Genomic DNA, 20,560 nt, shown 5'->3' on the forward strand with positions numbered 1-20,560 from the left:
AGAAACGTCTCCTCATTTCCAACCTGAACCTCCCCTGGCACAGCTTGAGGCCATTCCCTCTTGTCCTATCACTAGTTACCTGTGAGAAGAGGCCGACCCCCAGCTCCCCACAGCTTCCTTTCAGGCAGTTGTAGAGAGCAATGAGGTCTCCCCTGAGCCTCCTCTTCCCCATACGAAACACCCCCAGTTCCCTCAGCCGCTCCTCACAGGACTTGTGCTCCAGGCCCTTCACCAGCTTCAAAGCCCTTCTCTGGACACTTTCCAGGGCCTCGATGTCCTTGTACTGAGGGGCCCAAAGCTGCACACAGCACTTCAGGTGCGGCCTCACCAGAGCAGAGTACAGGCGGACCATCACCTCCCTGCTCCTGCTGGCTGCACTACTCCTGATACCGGCCAGGATGGCGTCAGCCTTCTTGGCCACCTGGGCACGCTGCTGGCTCGTGTCTAGGTGAGCATCGATCAGCACCCCCAGATCCTTTAGAGAAGCCTGGAGCTTGGCAATAACAGAAAATGTGGATTCCTGCAGTGCTATTTGGGCCAACCGCTTGGATTTTAAATAATAAATAAATAAATAAATGAGTGAATAAATAAAAGGCTCCTCCAGCCCGCAGCCTTCCTCCTTTCGCCTCCCTCCGGGGGCGGCAGCGGGCAGAGGCAGAGGCAGAGGCGGGCCCTGCCCCGTGAGGCGAGGCGGGGCGGGAAGCCCGAGGGCAGCCGGGGGAGGGAGGGAAGAAGCCGAGAGCGGCCCCGGCCATGGCCACGGCCCCGGCGGGCTCGGCCTCAGCCTCGGGCTGCCCCCCGGAGCTGGCCGCCGTGCCCATGGTGGCGCTCAACTACGGCGTGCGGCGCCGCCTCGGCCTCTACCTCAACCCCCGCACCGCCGCGGCCGCCGACTGGACGGCGCTGGCCGAGGAGCTGGGCTGCGAGTACCTGGAGATCCGGCGGCTGGAGGCGCTGCCCGACCCCACCGGGGCGCTGCTGGACGAGTGGCAGAGCCGCTGCCCCGGGGGGGCCACCGTGGGCCGCCTGCTCGAGCTCCTGCACCGCCTGGAGCGCCACGACGTCTTGGTTGACCTGGCCGCCAGCGTGGGTGAGGCGCGGCCGCACCTCGGGGCTCGGAGGGGGGGGGAGGCCGGGGGTGAGGTGGAAACGGGCACAAGGACCCCGGGTTTCTGCTGGGGATGTCCCCAGAGGGAGTGTGAGGCTAAACTGAGCTCCACGTCTCCTTGCTGGGGATTTTTTTGGGGGCCAGGGGGTGCTGCTTGGTCACACACCGACGCAGCAGCCCCTTCCCGGCACCTCCTCACAGGGCTTCCAGGAGAGAAGGGAGGAGCGCGCCCCGGTTCTGCTAACCGTGAGCCCTGCGAAGTAATCGCGAGCCTCATCTTATCCAGAGGCCCCACTCAGTTCCTTTTAACACGTCCAAGGATGCTTTCGGCAGGCTGGGCCAGGAGGAGGCTCAGGGGTTGGACAGTGTGAGAGTGGTGGGGTGGTAGGAGGATATTTGGGGTGAGGGATGTGCAGAACCACCTGTCGGGTCTGGGTACCAGGAGGGGAAATTCATTTCCATGCAAACTGAAAAGTTACGAGGCAGAATCAGCACAAGCAGTGAATGTGGAGACCCCACAGCTGCTTTTATAACCCGTGCTTTGTAGACTCTGCTCGTGATTGCAGGAATTCACAGGGAAGCCGGCTGTAAGAACTGAAGGGGAACTTCACTGCCGAAGCACTTCCAAAGCCAGAGGCGGCTCTGAAGCTGTGTGTTATAGCGTGTAGTTTACTGGGTTACCGATGAAGAAATAATAAATCTCATTTCCTGTTACTGCAAGAACTGAAGATGTAGGAATGTGGCTACGTAGAGAGCCTGACTAAGAACCGACGGAGGGCTTTCCTGTATTCCCGCTGCTCTACCCAATGAAGAACGCTCTGAAGACTCTGCTTGAGGAAAGAAAAAACAAAAATCAGTATGTTTTGTGATCCCCTGACCATAACCGGCAGCAGAAGCTTGCAGCTGCGTGAGGGAGCCGGGGTATCAGAAGAACGGCGTGCATCGCTCACCGAGGCTGCTCGTGGCCCCGACTTTGGCCGAGCCCCCAGGAGGGAGCGCAGTGGGCTGACTTCTTCAGACCCCGGACAGACAATAGCGGGGTGAGCAGGAGGAGCCAGAGCTCCAGGAAAGTCACAAGTTTAGTCCAGTTGTGGGCCACGCTGATAAGAGGAGACGGATAAATTCTTGGAAGAAAAACCCGCTGAGGGTTATTCGGTACAAAAATATTGCCACTGGCTCAGGAAATGTCTGAACTGCGAGTTGTCCAGAATGTAGATTTTACAAACAGATTATAGCTAAAAGATTAATTTTGGAAAATATCACTCCATGTTTACTTTATTCTTCTGTTCTCCCTTAGACATCTGGTTTTGACCATTGTTTGGACAGTTAGATGGACCCACAGCCTGACCCAGTGTGGCCATTCGTGTCTTTTATGATTTTTGGCTGAGGATTGCAGCTGTGGCCTGCAGTCTGTTGCTAGTTCTCCAAACTCTTGCAGAAGTCGGAGCTATTTATTTTATAAGAGGAAAGACAATGGACGGTTGCATAAACTGTCATGTGCGGTATGTCCTGATGCCAAAGGCATCTTCGTGTACTAGGACTTCACGTATTAGGACTTCAGCTGTGGGATTCAGCTCAGAGATTAAAACATCAGTATCGAGGTTCCTGTGGTCTGTGCTTCCGTTACAGGAGGTGCAGATCTGGGGCATGATGCAGCTGCCCCCACAAAGGCATCTCGGGTTGTATGACAGGCCTCAGGACGTCCCGCATGGCCTCTACCTCCTGATGGATGCAGGTCGTTTCAAGTCCAGTGTTGTACCTGCAGGTACAGGGATCTCGGGCACTCCAGGATCTCTCAAATGACGCTGGATGCCCTTGTGGGGGCAAATCAGCCGAGCTCCTTTGGGACACAGCGTCCCCGTTAAGCACGACTTGATGCTGTGCAGCTCCAAAGGATGCTTTTGGTTTGTGGTTTCTTCTTCAGAACCAGTCCCCTCTCCTCATCACGCGCTCCATTCCTTGCTGGATGGCCGCGCGAAATGTTTAGGATGCCAAAAATTGGGGTCTCCTGCAGTCCTGAACAGTGTCCCTTGGGGCCACCCTGTGCCATAGGGCAGCAGGCAGCAGCTCCCCTGGTTACGCTGTCTGGAGTACGGACGTTGCGGGGTGCAGCTTTTCCATCTTAGCAGATGTGCCCTATGTTTAATTTTTCTCAGCAGCTTATTTCATTGTACGGTCATCTTTAGGGATGTAAAGCTCAGTGATTTTTAAGTCTTCCTGACCAGTTACAAGTGCTGCTTTCCTGCTTGACGGGGCGTGGGTCTGTTCTCTCTCTGACAAGGACCACATGCTTATCTTTTGCACTTGAGGTTTCATGGTTTTATCCTCTCCAATATCTTTTATTCTTTCTCTCCAATATCTCAGGCTTTGTTTGACCGTTCAAAGAATGTAAAGCCGACACCGTGTTGTTACTAGATGCTGGGCAGAATGGTGTACCGTAGCTTGGAGTACCTTCTTGCTGCTCCATGGGCTGGTTTGCATCCCGTTTCTTCTTGGACCTTCGGAGTTGTTTCTGACTCTTGTTCGTTCTCATTAACCTGTGCCTGACCAGGCAGTGATTCCTGCTGGGGACTGATCCACGCCAAATTACTGCAGGTCTTTCATCCTTTCAGGTTCACTGGCAGTTCAGGTTTATCCTGCAGGAATAGGTGGGATTGCAGCACGATGCCATCAAAAATCTGTGCACGTGGCTGGTCCGGGTGAACCAGCAAACACCTGAACGAGCTGGGAGTGGAGAGGTGACCAAGCTGGGGACCGAGCTGCAGAAACTCAGCTCAGGCCGGCACAGATGCCACTTCGGCAACGAGGAGAAAGAAGAAGAGAAGACAGAGAAAAAATACATTTAAAAAGAACACCTCCGTAGCAAGAGCTGATCCTGTGATCAACTCTTTATATAAATAATTGCCAATTGTTGCCCACGCAGCACTGGATATTTTGGACTGCCAGCCTGGCTACCCACCGGAGCAGGCACAGCGAAGGTGCTGCCACCAACCCTTCCCGTGCAACTTCTCGGCCCGTCAGCCAGTTCAAAGCAGCTTCGGTGATGATGCCAAAGGCATGAGCTTACCTGACTCAAAACGTGCTTCAGCAGGGAAAGACCTGAGGTCTGAATCATCTGGGTGATAAAGAACGCGGCTGACTCCTCTCTGTGCTGACGAACTGGGGAGAAAGGGGGAAGCGAGGCGGACTGGGGATGCCTCAGCCTGAGGAAAAGCTTTCATCAGATCTGACTCCTTGTTATAATGCACTCAGGGGATGCAAAGCAGCGAGCGGAAGCAGAGGATGGGGCTTCAGGAGCTGGGCTTCCCGGGGACCTGCTCGTAACTGCAGACAGGATGCTTCCAGGCAGTCCTTCCCTCTGCCAGGGCTGCTGTGCCAGCCACCTCTGTCGTTTTTTCAGCCTAACCCTCAGAGCGACTGGTGCTTTCTGACGGCTACTTGTTTGGTTTCTTTTTGTTTCTGAATATTAAGCGCAGCAGAAGGCAGATGGGAGGTTCGTCTTTTTGGTAATTGCCAGTTTCAAATCTCCTTTTACTTTCAAGTTCTTCTGTAATTGTGCGTTGCAGGGTAGCAGAGGCTGCAGGATTTCTTTTCACTTCTCCAAAGACTTTAGTATATTAGATTTACCATTCATTTTTGAATAAAATCTGTTTGTAATAGATCACGGCTGTTCTGGTTGGGAAATTCATAGCAGCAGACCTTCTTGCCCTTGAGTTATCCCAGCGCCTGAGCTAGAAGAAGGTTTCTGATAGCTGTTGGAGAATATAAAGCCTGTTTCAGGGGCTTGCTGGAATTTTGCCTGTCCCTCCTGTTTGTGATGAGCACACGTACTCATCGTGACCTACAGCTCTGGCTTACGAAGGCTGGTGGTGTGAAATCAGCCATTGTGTGACATTTATTACTAAAAGGAAAAACAGGAGGAGTTCTAATTGAGATCCCCCCTGCCCCAAGTTATCTGACATTGTTAAATACTTCAGAATCACAGCAATGGCAGCCTGCAGTAGGTTAAGACTTGTTACATCCATGAGGCGTGCTGCTTAGAGTGTATGGGGATATACTAGAGCTGAAGTTTAAAACAAACAGAGGAGAGTTCTTTACACAGCAAGAGTGACCTTCGGGAGCTAAATGCTAGAGGAGATGGTGGAGGCAGCAACGAGAGGTTTGAGAAGGGGTTAGATAAACTCCAGGCCTACACGTCCACAAACAGACACCAAAGAAAACCAGGCAGGGTTTTACTCCCTAATATCCCTAATCCATGACATAGATATTCCCGTTTCGAAGAGCTTCTGCAGTGTGAAAGCACCATCCCAGGAGCCTCACGTGTCGCTGCTGTGTTTTTGCAGAGGAGGACTGCAAGAAGTACTTGAAGAGGAAGCAGCAGCAAGCCGACCAGCCGCTGCAGGTGCCGGCGGTAGACAGCAGCGTGCCGAAGACGTCAGAGCTGATGGGCATCACCACCAGGGACGATCCGTACGGTGAGTGCCCGCGGTCACACCGCTGCACGATGCCTCGCGTGGAAATCGTGTTCAGCTGCCCAGCGCACCCCCGTGAGAAGCGCAGAAAAGCAGTTTGGTTTCAGTACCAGTGCCTTTATATAACCCAGGCCGGAATGCTTTGGTAGTCTGCAGGCATTTTCATTTTTCCCTGGGCAGAGAGAGAAGCGGCCCTGGGGAGCGCTGTACCCAGAAACAGCCTGGCACGGAGCCCGCTGGCGGTGCCTGGGAGGAGACTTCCCAGAAGCGGGTCCCTTTGCGCAGCCTGGCCCGGAGCAGCAGGCAGCGCGGCGGGTTGGAGTAAAGGGGAAGGATCTCCGAGCCGGCTGCCACGGCCGCACAGCACCTCAGCAGATCGAACCGGCTCAAATAAAAAGGAAGCGGGGTTTTGCGGGGTGTGAGGTGGAGGGAGAGAGGAAGCACAGCTCCGTGCGTGCGTGCAGCTGTGGGCTGAGGGAGCGGGCATCCTACGCAGCTATCCGTGTGGGCAGAAAGGAGTCAGCTCGCTTCTTCAGAAGCTCCTCTGGCTAGACTGAGTTTGCCTGGCCGCCTTTGCTGTGTGTGGGGACATCGTTGTCCTCACCAAACGTCCACAGACCAGCGAACACATCAGTGCTCGTACACAGCAGCTTTGCCTGCCTTGACCCCCGGTAGCTCTGTTCCCCTCCTGCACACGGTGAGGGGCCTGGCAGCCAAGTTCCCCTTCTGCTTGACTGGGCGCTGCTCGGGCTGCATCTGCCTGCCGGCTTGCTGCTTTTCTCATCAGCTTTCGGAGCCTGACCTATTTTTCACCGTCGTAGGCTTCGACTGGCATAAAAAACTTCACAATACATGCAGTGACGCTGACACGGAAATAAAATAACACAGCGGAAAACTATCTGGCCATATTAAGGTGCTTAATTATGAGAGACATGGCCCTTAAAATACGGAGCTTTAATGTTGGCTAAATAAACGAGAACTGCCAGCCTTAAACATCTTTGGCAAACAGGGCCATCTAGTTAGGATGTGACTCCGGGTACCAAGTTTAAAACGTTAGCCATAAAAACCACGGGTTCTAAACTTCAGGGGCTAACTCCTGCCTCAGCAGACGTTGTTGGGTGACGGCCTGCAGGAAGGTTTGGGTTGGGAAGCTTCTGTCCCTGTGACCTGAACGAGAGAGGCAGGACCCAGAGCCACACGGGTGTTTTAGTTGTGTAACTTCCAGTGAGAGGCCAGAGCAGAAGGGCTCCAGGCTGCGCCCTCTGGGGTACTCTGCTCCCTCCAGATCTTCCACGCTCCATCTCCCCTCCGTTTAATTGCCCTAGCAAGCTTGGTGCAGAGTTTGTCTGTCAAAGGCTGTGGAGCTAGCGAATATTCACTACAGGAGTTCATTTGTAGGAGAAGATGGCAGCTAAATTTTTCATGGTTTCAGGGAACGGAACAGAGCTGTTTGATGCCTTCATCTGCTACTGTCAGAAAGACCTTCAGTTTGTCCAGGAGATGATCAGAGAGCTGGAACAAACAGAGTTCAAACTGAAGCTCTGCGTCTTTGATCGGGATGTCTTGCCAGGAACGTGTGTGTGGTCCATCAGTGGAGAACTTATAGAAAGGAGGTAAGCAGACCGTGGCTGCTTGGGACAGCTCGGTGTAATGGAACATCGCGTCCGTTTTACCATGCTGTCCGCAGTGTGGGGCCGGTGAAGCAGGAAAAATCCACAAGGATGTCTTCATGGGGTTTGTTTTATGCTCTCAGCTCAAGAGCGAAGACTCGAGCATTCCCAAACACGTAGCTTCACAGTTCACAAGGAAGACGCCATCATAGCGGTGCTGCTTACACTCGATTCCTTTTCTTTGGCTGGAGTATCCAGCAGTTATATCCTTGAAGGGGATCTTTCAATGAATACATTTCCAAACTGAGTTGGCTCCACCCCACAGCGTAGAATTTGCAGGGACAGCGCTGGTATGGGTTCTGGCACTGACTTCAAGGGTCCTTCAAACCTCTGTGGGACTCAAGGGTGGCTGGGAGTTGTGTGACATAAAAACAACTCCCTAGATGGAGACTTACCTACAGCAAGTACTTTATAGCACAAAGAGGGGAAATACTGACCTTTGGAGCTCTTTTGCCCCCACAGTCCTGCCAAATTAAGCTCTGTGCAAAACCCCAAGGCAGGAGTTTGCACACAGCAAAGCCTTCCCTAAAGAGCCTAACATGTAGTTTGCAGCCAGGCACCTCGAACGTAAGCAAGAAATCGGCGAATAAAGCTCAAATTTATTGTGCGAGGTGAATTCACAGTAATGTGAGTATAATAAAGCTCTGTCCGCTTAATTCTCATATTAGCGATGCTCAGTCATTGAAGGGAGCATGCGAGCAGATAATTAAGATGGCATTTTTATAATAGATAAACAGAGAACCAAATAAAGATTGCACAATCTGGACTTTGCTATTTCTTCATCTTGTAGTAGTCCAGTGTATGTGTACTCAAGTTTTTGCGTGTGGTGCAGCTGTCTGTCTGTCAGTAGTCTGTACCCTGTACTTAATTCCTGCTGGAACACAGCTCTTGGGTTCATTTTTCATTGGGAGTTTTCATTTTTCATTGGGAGGAATATGTAGTTTTCCCGGCGAGGATGAGAATTGTCTCCATTGACATTTTATTTTTTTCTCCCTTGACTGCTTCGATTTCAGGTGTCGGAGGATGGTGGTCGTCATTTCAGACGATTACCTGGAAAGCGACGAATGTGACTTTCAGACCAAATTTGCTCTTAGTCTTTCCCCAGGTAAGATCTCACAAACATCCCATTTAAAATCGCCTGTCAACATCATAACTTGTACTACGGTAACATCTGAAGCTCCGGCTGAGATCAGCGCCATGCTACTGGGCACTGCACAAATGCAGAATGAGGTGTAGTCCTAGATGTGATTAAATAGATGAGATAAATACAGGTGACAGAGGAGAAAATGGATAATTTGTAGCTACAGAAGCAGTAACCCTGTCTCAGACCTGGGCTCTTTCCACTGACCGACGTTTCACACGTGTAAAAGTCCACCCAGGCACGGGGGTTGCCCCGCGGCTAATGCCCTTCGCTGAGCAAACAGATTTATCACCGGTAGAAGCAGCCAGTAAAACTGACAGTGGTTTTATAAATTCGGTCGTGCAGGCAGGGGCCTGGACTTGGTCCCTTGCCCCGCCGTTGACCTTCTGTGTGACTGCAAGGGAGAAGCTTGGCTGGGGTGCCCTGGCTGCCAAGTGGGTGCACGACCCGCTCGGGGGATGTCGTGGCTGCCTGCAGGTTGGGCAGCTTGGAAAAGTGCTGGGAGATCCGTACAGAAAATGTGCTGCCAGAGATAAAAGTATTGTAACAAACGCAGGGTGTGAGTAAACGCTGGGGATTTCAGTGAATGAACGAGCACCTTTCTGCAGAGATCCTTGAGTGTCGTGGGCAGGCAAATAAAACAGGGAATGAATTTTCAGCTTTGATGGGAAAAATCTGTTCCGGATTTTGTTCTGAACTGAGAAACCATCCGTTTGTTTCCGTCAGGTCTGTTCAGGTTGCTTCTCTCTAAGCAGCAGTCAGCCGACACTTGTCTGTGCTCCTGGGGAGTAGGTGCAGCACGGCTTGTGTAATATCTGTGGGAGTGTCCACGTACCGAGTCTTTTCTAGGTGCGGGGTTTGACGTCGTGTTACGAATGACACGCCAGAAATTAGACTGGAAGCCGGTGGCAGAGCTGGGAATTAGCTGCACCTTCCTTGACACAATAGTTCCTGTCGTGGCCATTAATCCACTGAGCATCCCTAGCGCACAGCATCAGCCCCTAACCAGAAGAATTTGTACCAAAGACCATTCGGTTCTGGCGTTACGTCTGTAGTTAGACCAGCAGGAAAAGGAAAAAAAGGCACATGTGAACGTAAAGCCTGAGCCCTGCCTGTAAAAACACGCGTGTGAGTGCAGGCTTGCAGAAGTAACGCGACTCGTTTGCGTGAGGCAATTTAACCCCAGCAGGGTTTGGTGACAGGCTGTGTGACTTCACAGATCAGCGACCTGCTGCGGTTACCAGATCGTGTCCTTGCCTTGCCCAGGTCTCGGCGTCAGCGCTCGCGCTGGGCAGCAGGCTTCAGCTGGTGGCAGGTGTCCCTGTGGAAAGTTGTGCGGGGAGAGGTTCCTCTCCGGAGCAGCTGCTCCTTCGAGCAGCAGTCGTCACAGGGACGGTTGTCTGATGGTGTGCGTGCCTCCAAAAAGCAGTTCCTGTTATCAGTGATTCCTCGCAGCCCCTCTCTGCAGCCTATCTGAGCGATTCGGGGCAGGAAGAGAAAGACCTGGAGGTAACCCAGCAGAGCTGACCATCTAGAAGAAGCTTAGTGTCTCAATTTTATCTCCAAGCACATCTGCAAGTACTCAGGACTGTACTCCTGGTTGCTTTTGACAAGAAACTGCTTTGTCCCTTTATATCTGCACTTTGTTAGGCCCCCACCACTCCCAGATGGGCTCAGCGCAAGCTGCCGTACGCAGGCTAGATGAAGCGTGGGACCTGATCCGTATTTGGCTGAAACGTCCTTAGCAGAGGGTTTGTGATTCAGAAACTTGCTCTGCAGGGTGAGAGCTAGGTGCATTGTGCTGAGATGACACAAAATCGGGACCAAACCTGGATCTTGTGATGTGTGTGCTGCTGTGAGGAGAAAATGCATACAGGATCTCTCGTGAGACCTCACCTGGAGCCCTGTGCTCAGCTCTGGGGCACCAGAAGGACAGGGACGTGTTGGGGTGAGTCCAGAGGAGGCCACGAGGATGCTCAGAGGCTGGAGCCCCTCTGCTGTGGAGCCAGGCTGAGGGAGTTGGGGTTGTTCAGCCTGGAGAGGAGAAGGCTCTGGGGAGACCTCACAGCGGCCTGCCAGGGCCTAAAGGGGGCTGCAGGAGAGCTGGGGAGGGACTCTTGGTCAGGGGGTGTGGTGGTAGGACACAGGGAAACAGCTTTAAACTAAGAGGGTAGGTTTAGATTAGTTAAAAGGAAGAAAATCTTTGTTATGAAGGCAGTGAGGCCCTGGCCCAGGCTGCCCAGAGGAGCTGTGGCTGCCCCATCCCTGGCAGTGCCCAAGGCCAGGCTGGATGGGGCTGGGGGCAGCCTGGGCTGGTGGGAGGGGTCCCTGCCCATGGCAGGGGGTGGCACTGGGTGGGCTTTGAGATCCCTTCTGATCCAAACCGTTCTGTGATTCTGTGATCTGACTGGGGCTCTGCGTGATCCTCTGCCTGTGCTCATCTTTCAGGCGCCCGTCTCAAACGGCTGATTCCAGTGAAGTGCAAAGCCATGAAGAACGAGTTTCCAAGTATCCTACGGTTCATCACAATCTGCGATTACACCAATCCTTGCACCAAAAAATGGTTCTGGACAAGACTGGCAAAATCCCTCATGCTGCCGTGACACAAAGTTACGAGTGCTGGCTGCTCTTTTTTAATTTATCCTGCCTGTGCCTTCGGACCACGGTGTCGCTCACACGGTGCCTTTCACCACCGCAGAACTTGGATCCTCACAATCGGTGTTTGGAGCCTGCGACTGGGAGCAAAGAATTTTCTCTTTTTCTTAACTTGTAAGGGGAGATAAAGGAACTGCCCGGGTGTTCCTGTTCGAGTCAGTGAGCAACAGCGTCCAGCATTTCGTGTAGTAAGAACTTTTACTGGAGATACAGGAAATACACATTTAAAAACTGAGTCACTAACATGGGAAGGCCAATTGTAAGCGTTTAATGAGACCCGGGAACATAAAATGCTGGTATAAGATAGGAAATGATAAAAGCCTCAAACTGCAGGCTTTTTTAACCAAAATTGTCATGCCATTTTAAAAGCTCTCTAAGGGCTATAGCGACGTTTAGGGTTGGTGTCTTTTTAACATGTCAGTGAAATCCCACGGCTGCTCGGTGATCTGCAGGAGGGGAGGCTTCGGACTCCGGTTCCCCCTTGGGGAATGGCCAGCACCAGAATGACCAATTTGGGCACCAAAATTGACCACATCTTCTGGTCTGCGCTGCAGCCCTGCTGTTGGGCAGCACAGGGGAATGTGTGTGCTCAGTCCCCGGCCTGTCTTTGTTTCCCTTGGTCGTTGTTTGCAAAAGAACAGAATATTTTAATTGTCAAAGCAATGCAAAGAAATGAATGGTTCTACCTCTGTTCTTAGCAATATCAGAAAAATCAGCGTCATTATCCTTGCCATTAGAACTAATGCAGAATCACTGAACTCAGTTTATTTTCTGCGGATGTTTCCATCCTTAAGCTCTATCACAGGATTCCCGTTCCGTGTTCACTTACAGCGTAAATCCCTTGACACTTGCACTTTCCGAGGTAGTCCCCCAGATTTGACAGCAGTGATTTTTTTTGCTCATCGAAGTGAGAACTGCGAGGAAGGACATGCTCCTGCAGCGTGTCTGCCTGTGTTCAGGTGACATGTGATTAAGTAGCGTGTCTTACACCAGGATTTTATATTCCCAGACCTTGTTAAATGTTTACAACAGACGCACTCGTTAGTAGAGAATCAGTCTTTAAATCTGTATTTTCAGGGGAAGGCCTCGCTACACAAAGTGCAGGATGCTTTTGCTCATTGACTTGAAGAGGAACAGAGCTGGGCACCTACGTGGGTCCGGCTCTTAAACTGTGTGACCTTTAAGAGCCTGCCAGAAGTACATCAGCTTTTGGGATGCCTCAAAGGCACAGGGATAAATACCAAATAAAAAGTGTCCTGAATTGTAGATTGGGCTGTTTAAATTATAAAAGATAATGTTCCCTTAATAGGAAAGAGCATATTTGAATTAACCAGCGGAGTCACTAGCGTGTGGGCAAGAATTCTGCCCCAAGTAGTGTTTTCAAGTGACCTATTGGTATATTAAACAGATTTTCACTAAATATTTACCCACTAATTGGGAAGAGGGGAATCTTGCTTATGTATCTGCAGTTGCTTGAACTCTGCCTCTTTGTTCCTTACTTCAGCCCCTGACTCATGTTGATTTTACAGCTTAATGGTTTACTAGTTTACATTTTTAAGGTGGATTTGATTTTTTTTTTTTAAAGATATGCTTTAAAGCATTACCAGGGCTGAGTTCCTCAGACAAGAATGTGCGCACAAGTCTTTTCCTCACCCACACCAGAAATGAATGTTCGCTTACCAGGGGTTGCTGCAAAGTCCTGGGAATGTGCTGCTGCTGCTTCCTCCTGGCTGGGAGCAGTCAGTCCGTGATTTGAACGCAGCAACACGTGTGGACACGTTTTATGGGGCAGTTTGGGACTGCAAACTGGGTATTTTTCAGTCCCTTCTGCAAACACAACTGCTGCCATCGTGCCAAGGTGACATTTGCATCTTCCTGCCTTGTTAGCTCCAATAAGGAGCCCCGCGGGCATGGGAGGAGAAAAGTTAAGCTGATGATGGGTTTCTAAATAGTTCATCTTCGTGTCCTATTGCCCTCAGGCCTCTCCTGCAGAAACAGCCAGCTGCTTGCCTTGGGGCTTCTGCATAATCGTTAAATGTTAATTACAGAAGAGTTTCTGCAGGCTGCTTGATCCCCAGTCACTCCTGGGGCTTGGTGAATTCCCATACTCCGGAGTGTCTATCAACATTAATTACGGGTCATCACTCACAGGACTGAACCAGATTCCTCTCCAATCGAGAGCTGAAAGAACTCGTCCGGTAGCTTACCAGGGGCAGGAACAAAAGCAGGAGGCTCTGGAGCAGACACTAGAGGGAGGCAATGGTCCGTGCTGCCAGCTCTGGAGCTGCGGGGCTTGTGCTGTGAGCGGGAGGGAGAAGCCTGCCCGCTCCACGGTGGAGAAACGGGCACCGAGCGCTCCCTGCCATGGCCTGAGGGAGTCCTGGATGAGGATGGGGAGCGTCCGGGGCTTTTTCTCCTTTGCCTCTCGCAGCCTCTTCTAAGGAAAATGCACCGAAAATAGCTCGAGGGTTTTGGAGGCAGATTCAGCCGTAAGCACCGCCTTCGGCGTGGGTCCTGCTGGTGTTGTTTGGGATTTGGGACGTTGCAAGTGAGGGAAAAACAACAGCAGCAAAAAGAAGTGTCAGCTTTGTAATAAATGACCTGGTGAACGGAGAAAGCGCTGCTTCTGGAAGGGAAGTCAAAAACAAGAGCAGGATTTCTAAACCCTCAGACTTCCAGTAAAGAAATTCCAAATGATTCTGAAAGATGTCAGTGCTTAGGCTAGGTCTGGTTATCACCTAGCTCCCTGTGTCGTGGTCCTTCTGGCCGCCTGGCTCGGATGCAACGCAGGTATTGCTGTTACCTGAATGCTGCTTTCTTACGAGCGGTTAAAATTTGTATGGTTAAAATAGTTACTGTGGAGTAAAGTGGAGTAGTATCCCTAAAATGTAAAATACGTGGTTTAAGTGTGTATCCTTTTCGGAGTAAAATCCAATTTATGCACTTCTGACATTTTTATATCTGTCTTGGCACGCTGGCTTTATGAAGTGTGACATCTGTGAATGACAAAATGCACTTACTGTAAACGTGGCTCAGTGGCAGCACGGTTCCCTTTTCCCCTCCTTGGTGCTCAGTGGAAGGTCAAAGTTTCGAACACATTGAAAAAAGAGATTTAAAAAATGATGATTTTTTTAAAATTTTGTTTCTTTCCCTCCCTGAAATTGTCCTCGTTGAATCTGTTAATACCAAATCATTTATTTTTATATGTATACAGATATGTTTATATTACTTTCTATCCTGATATGCATCTTTAGAAAAGCATCTGTGTTGTACAGGCATTCAGAAAATACTCCACAGTTCTGTGGTTTTTCCTCCTTACGAGCAAACTTTTGCTACCTGTGACAAAACATTGTAAAATAAAGCAGAAAAACCCCATGGGCTGAGTATCCTCCTTCTTGGGCGTCGGAAAAATATGTCCTGGGCCTCCAAAGGAAGTGTTAGTGGGAAATAATATGGGCTGGTTCTTTTTTGTTTTCTTGTTTTGCCTAAAAAGCTTCCTCAGTGGGGGCTTTTGGCTGTGTCTGGAACGGGGAGAGGTATGGTTGTGTCCCGGCAGCAAGAGGGAGCAGGGATGCTGGAGTTTCACCTCCTATTCCACATCCTTTCTGGAGATGCTGGCGAGGACTGCGTCGCTCTGCAGCAACCCGGAGGATTTTGCCAGCTCCGTTTTCTTAGGCGGGCGGCTTGGAGCGGCTCCAAAGCAGGGAAATAACTTACGAACGCAGCAGCTGTTGGGCCAAGGCCCTGCCACGGGAAAAGACGAAGGATCGTCGAATCAGAGAAGTGTTGCTTGGAAGGCATTTCTGGAGGCCAAGGACGAGCTGCGTTTCACATCGCGAGAGGCCACGTGCTGAGCCGCTTGAGGGACTGCTCCCTGCAAAGGCTGTGAAGCAACGCCCGTGCTATGGCCACTGCAAGCTAGCGTGTGCACAGTCATATGGAAATCATTCCAGAATTTATTATTCCAGGTAGAAATCACTGTCAAGAAGTGCCAAATAGGAGAGTCTCCCTCTCAGAAAGACTGGAATCCCTTCGCTTTCAATGTGATGTTGTGTCCCTCGGCTATCTGGGTGATTTTCGCCTGTATTTAAGTGTAAGCGTAGCTCAGAGCCCGGTGGGGTCAGGGCTGTGGTAGCTCCTTTCTCTCTGCCATTCTTCTTGTGCCGGAAGGAACTTCTATTTCATTCCCTTTTGCAGCTGTGATGCAGGAATGTCGGCGCCATCCCCTTGTTTTCTGGAGGACAGCATTTACCTGGTGATGTTCGATAACGTGCAAAATGCTCTGAGCTTCGGGGCCGGAGGGTGGTGGACAAAGCATTGCCCCGACGGAGCAACTCCTCTTCTTCACGACATGGTAGTTGTATCACGACAGAGACACTGCTTGGTCTGGAGGGCACACTTACTGGCAGCAAATTAGCACAGGGAAGAAAACGCATGAAAATGGCTGGGAAAATGTTTGATCATCCTGGAAACGGATTTGCACAAGGCACTGAAAAGAAACAAACCCCACGAGGCTCGCGCTGCTGGAAAGCACGCTCATCGAGTTGAAGCACCTCAGTCAGACCTATCGGGTTTTCCTAGACATCTAGGTGTTTGCTGCGTACAAATACTCCTGGGCAACTGCTCGTGGTTCGGCTGATGCTCAGCAGGACTTGGAGATGACTTTGAACCTGGCTGAACGTCCTGATAAGCGCTATCACGCCCTGCCCAGCCATTTGTTTATTTTGAAGCAAAATCTGCAGGCAGGAGGAGGAGGAATATTGTTGCAGCCGTTCCGGAGCTGCTCGGTAATTCTTTAAACGATTGAACCCGGAGTGAAGCGTTGAACGGTTGTGAAGTCTCTTCTACAAACACTGTGTTTGCTGTTCCTCTTGCAGAGCCCACCTCAGCAAGGCGCCGTTCCCAAATCCTGCTCCTGCCCATGGAGCTCGGGCTGTCCCTGCCCTTCGGACACATTTTATTGCAGCTGAGCTGGACGAGATGGTTTGCACACATGCCCCTCGTGGTGCACAAGTGGTGGACATGATTACGCCCTGTGTTGCACGGGATAAACCCCCGGGTTCAGAGCACGAGCGTCGCACCAGCCGCGGTTGATGTTCCTCCTGCCTGGCAGCCAGCAGAGGGGCTTCAAATCCCATTCCCCCCAGTTCCTAGGTTAACTGGGTTTTGGTGGTGGAGCGGGGACAGCCGCGTGCCACGTCCAGGGCTGCTTTTGAGGACAGCAGGACCGCCCCGTGCTGCCCTTTCAAACCTCCCCTTCCCGGCAGACCCGGGGGGGCGAGGACGCGGGTGGCAGGTGGCTGGGAGCACGGAAGCGCCGGGAGAAACGTGCCAGGGTTTCCTCGATTGCCAAGCGCGCAGATTGGCCCAGACCGTACAGATTTCGTTCTGCTCCCAGCCCGACCGTGCGGTCACGTGAAGGAAGAAAAAAAGGAATGTGCCAGGCCGGGTGCCAGCCTGCGGGGGAAAAGGTCAGCGGGTTTTGCTGACCCGTACGGCGGCCAGCTGCTTGTTTCACCTGCGCCGAGAGCAGAGGGGCCGGCAGGCCAGGAGGTGCAGGACCCGGGGGAGAAGAACCCCCCAGTAAGAACGTGAGGGCTCCATGGTATGAACCCAATGGGGTTTGCTGATGAAATCAACCCCCCGAGGTGACAAAACGGGTCTTTATCCACCCCTTAGGGTGAAAAGTATGGACTCGGAGGAAACGTGTTCAGGCCCACGTGGGCGTTACGACAAAGTGACCTTTCACAAACTTTTTTTTGCAGCGTTTTTCTGGCTCCGATCTGCGGCTATGCTCGCCTTCTGTTGGTGTCAGCAGAACGGATCTCGGAGCCGCAAGTCCTGAGGTGCTTAACTGCTTGTGTGCCAGCCCGTGATCTGTCGCCTCGGAAACAAAAAGTGACATGAAGATGGGAAAAGTGGGTAAATGACCCTGAAAATCCACGTGCTGGTCCCCGTCCTGCCCGAGCCATGGCGAGCCACGAGGGCTGCTTCAGAGCAACATTTGCAGAAATGTTTGGAAATCTGCTAGAAATTTGAGGACTAAAATGGACATTGGCCTTGAAGCGTCAGTGTCTCAGCATCTCGAAAACCTCACACGGGTATGAAAAGAACCCAGTTTTTCAGTATCATTAACGAGCTTTTGAGATCTTTCGAAAGAAAGGCAAAGAAGAGAAATATGGCTTTCACTCCAAAGCTATTTCCTCTAAAAATGAATATCCCCTGTTTTTCCTAACAGTTATTCTTTAGCCTCCTTGGTGACTTAACCTCTCCTAGCACTGCGTCTGGCATCTGGTTAGCTGCATTGTTTTATCGAGCGCTGGGAATGGAAGCTTTTAGGATCTCCTCTCTGAGCTCTCAGAAATCTCGCCTCATCAGCATGCTGCTCTTGGCAGGCGGCTTTTTCTTCAGCTCCAAGACATGCATATTGATCAGTCATTTTCTTTTGTTACCTAGCATCTTGTCATCGATTTTAATTGTTGGGTATTGAAGAGGAAGCATTCAGCACACGTAGAATTGCCGGCTAGGAAATCTTGCTTTCTGCACCTCTCGCCAGACGGTGCGCGCAGTTAAACCCTCAGGAGCCGTGGATCTCTCTCTTTCTCTCCTAGCAATCTGCACAAATTATGCAGCAGTCGATTTTTTTCTATTAAATCAATTTCTGATCCTCTATGACAGCTTTCCCTGCCGCCTGATTTCACACTTCAGCAGTTTGTTTCTGAGGTGCCATGCGGGATTTTTTTTTCCTAAGGGGTGGTGACGGTAGTGCATTTAACTCACAGATATGTTGCTCGTGCCTCCCCAGTTCCCTTCTCCTACTTAAACGATTTGTACGGCTTCAGGTGACTGCAAATGAAAGGACTCCTACTGAGCCTCCTTCTCCATTTCTCTGTTCTCCGGGGAGGTTTGAGTGCTTTCCTCATTACCGAGACATCAAGATGCTCAAGGCGTCAACTCCCAGATTCTCAGGGATCCAAACAGACCTCAGCAAGAGCATGCAACTGCAAAACGGCCTCGGATTTTAGATGACATGATGCTTCTGGCTCTTCTCTGGCTCCTTGTCAGTCCACAGGGCTTCTCCTGAGTTGTTCCCTGAAACTTCCTCTCCTGCTGCTGAAATGGAGCGGTTTCTCTAAGACAAAAGCACAGGTTGAGCCTATGTCTGATGGGGACATGAATCTTCACATCCCCATGATGCAAAATATCAAAGCAGAGAGCTGGTGGCATTCATTAACCCCTCTTCTTCCTGCAAAATACCTTCTTTTACTTAGTTCCTATCTCCTGCGCTCTCAGAGAGCTTTCACTATAAATATTTCCTGAAGGCTCTGTTTGTAAGGACAGTGGGATCCTCCTACTGTCTCCCTGATTCTAGGTTTTCCTTGACTTTAGCTACACAAAAAGCCATCCTATTTTTGGCAGCCCGCAGTCAGTGACATAGGAATTCATGAGCAGGGAGGAAAGGATGTGAACTATCCAAACAGATTTTTTTTTTTTCAAATGAGATCTCTTTACATTCCTATCGACATAGTAATAAGCAATGAGTCACTGTTACACTGAACTATTAAACTATTATTGTAAACTCATGTCATTAGAATCTGTTAATGTGAACCACTAACCTTGCTTGGCCTCGGCGTAGCTGGATTCAAGAAGATATCATCCATTTATAAGGGTAAGAACAATATTCCCTTACACTTCTCATTCCCAGATGGCAAAAAATAAATGAAATCTTATTCAACCCTATCTTTTCTATTTCTAGGGTTTCTCTTCTCACTGCCTTTTAAAGTGAATTCATCTTGCTTCCTTGTGACGTCACAAAAGATGTTTTATTTTATTTCTTCAAAGTTTGCCAGCTGTAAATGGGGCAGATTTGGCCTGGGCACTCCCAGCTGCCAGAATATCCATACAGTATCACCTGAAAGCAGCAGTTTCTCTTCCCAAAGACTGCTTTCTTTGTTCAGTCCTGCCACGACCAGCCCTCAGGATACGATGTGAGTACCCAGGGACACTCAGGACTTCTTTGCTGCAACAGCAAGCGGCAAGGAGGCGATCTGGCATTATTAAGCTGATTTCTGTTAGGAGTTTTATCTGTATTTTTATAGAAGAGTTTTGCTGAATAATAAAATGTCTGAAATGATCTTAAATAGAGGCACACCCACAATGCTTGACGTAACAGAGCCAACAATCTTTGGCCTCTCTTCATATCCTACAAACGAGGAGTCCGTCCAGGTGTACCCGCTTGTGCAGCAGGGTTTGGATGCTTGCATCAGACTTACGCTGCACTTTTAATGAAGAAGAGAAAAGCTCTAAAACACATTCTTATTCCCCCTGTCCTGCTCAGCTGTTTAGCAAATGCTTTCTGATTTAGCCTCCACAGAAAAGGCCAGTGGGAAAACCATTCTGTCCTGATAAGCTGTTCCAAAGAGACAGCAAGATTCCTGGGGTTTAAGGAAGTACGAGCAAGAGAAATGTCTTTCATCAGCTTCTTTAAAGACACAGCATTGCTGTAAGCCAGAACAGGGCAAGAACCGATTATTAAATTGTGGTTCAGGTATGTGGTAATCAAGATCTTGTCATAATTATTTCTTAAACCTAGTATCAATTTTATATTAGATTTAAAGGAGACAGCAAAGCTATAATTTGTTAGAAGGTTAACTGGCTTGCAATTTGTACACTTAAAAAAAGCATAAACGTTGAAAAAAGAGTAAGGAGAAAAAAACTGTGTTGTTCATAAGCTCTTTCCTTGTTTCCTAATGCTTAAAATCTGGGGATCTTTCAGTGGAGGAAGTGAGAGAACGGTGCAGCGTTTCTGCTGAGAGGCCGTGGGATGGGATAAGGAGCGTGTTTGCAGAGCGAAATTTGGTTTCAGTGCACACGCTGTAAGAACCAGAATCCACCTGTTGGAACCAGGCCTTCAGCTACTTGACTTCAAAGTGACCTCAGAGGTGAGTTTAAATGCCTTAGCTCACCGGCAGTGAATGGCGGGGCGGAGGTGCCTGGTGCTACACGGGCCCATTTACGAAAACCTGTCGGTGTGGTTTAGACTGGCACTGGGCTCGTGTTTTGAAAACAACTACTATTAAAGACTTTCTCCAGTCGGAGGCTTTTAAACCACTCCTCCTTACTCCACTGCACGGTCCTGGGCAAAAATGCCATGAAAAATACCCGGAGACAATGTGCACGCCTGCCTTTGCAACCTCGTTCTCTATTAAATAAAGCTGCTATTGGATAGAGGAAGATTCCTTCAATAAACCTGAAAGTATTTCCACGAAGAAAGAATAGCAGGCAAATTTTGCAGGGAAACAAGGTCAGGCATTCTGCTTGCCGATGCACACTTGTGCTATTGTGAATGCAATAATACAGGCATTGTTGGGCTTCCTCTTGCTTTAGTAACCCGTGCCCGTACCAAGCAGTTCAATAAGCACATTAACTGCTATTGTTTGTAGGAATCGTGGTAGCTAATGCACAGTCACTTACAAACAGCGGTTTATGGTGCCCTAAAAAGCTTTTAACTAGA

At 50.2% G+C, this 20,560-nt stretch overlaps 1 protein-coding gene across 1 annotated transcript; it reads left to right on the forward strand.

Moving 5' to 3' along the window:
* The first annotated feature begins 648 nt into the window (after nt 1-648).
* MYD88 (MYD88 innate immune signal transduction adaptor) lies at nt 649-14,422 on the forward strand. The gene is made up of 5 exons (XM_080581452.1): nt 649-1,090; nt 5,452-5,583; nt 7,013-7,193; nt 8,264-8,355; nt 10,840-14,422. The coding sequence occupies exons 1-5, from the start codon at nt 754-756 to the stop codon at nt 10,992-10,994; spliced, it is 897 nt and encodes a 298-aa protein (XP_080437578.1). The 5' UTR covers nt 649-753; the 3' UTR covers nt 10,995-14,422.
* Nucleotides 14,423-20,560: the final 6,138 nt, after the last annotated feature.

The sequence above is a fragment of the Anser brachyrhynchus genome (genome assembly GCF_964034855.1).
Source record: "Anser brachyrhynchus genome assembly, chromosome: 2".
Lineage (NCBI taxonomy): Eukaryota > Metazoa > Chordata > Aves > Anseriformes > Anatidae > Anser > Anser brachyrhynchus.

Coding starts and splice junctions, on each gene's coding strand:
- MYD88 (XM_080581452.1), top strand. CDS start 754: ATGGCCACGGCCCCGGCGGGCTCGGCCTCAGCCTCGGGCTGCCCCCCG. Junction 1,091..5,451: donor TGACCTGGCCGCCAGCGTGG/GTGAGGCGCGGC, acceptor GTGTTTTTGCAG/AGGAGGACTGCAAGAAGTAC. Junction 8,356..10,839: donor TGCTCTTAGTCTTTCCCCAG/GTAAGATCTCAC, acceptor CTCATCTTTCAG/GCGCCCGTCTCAAACGGCTG.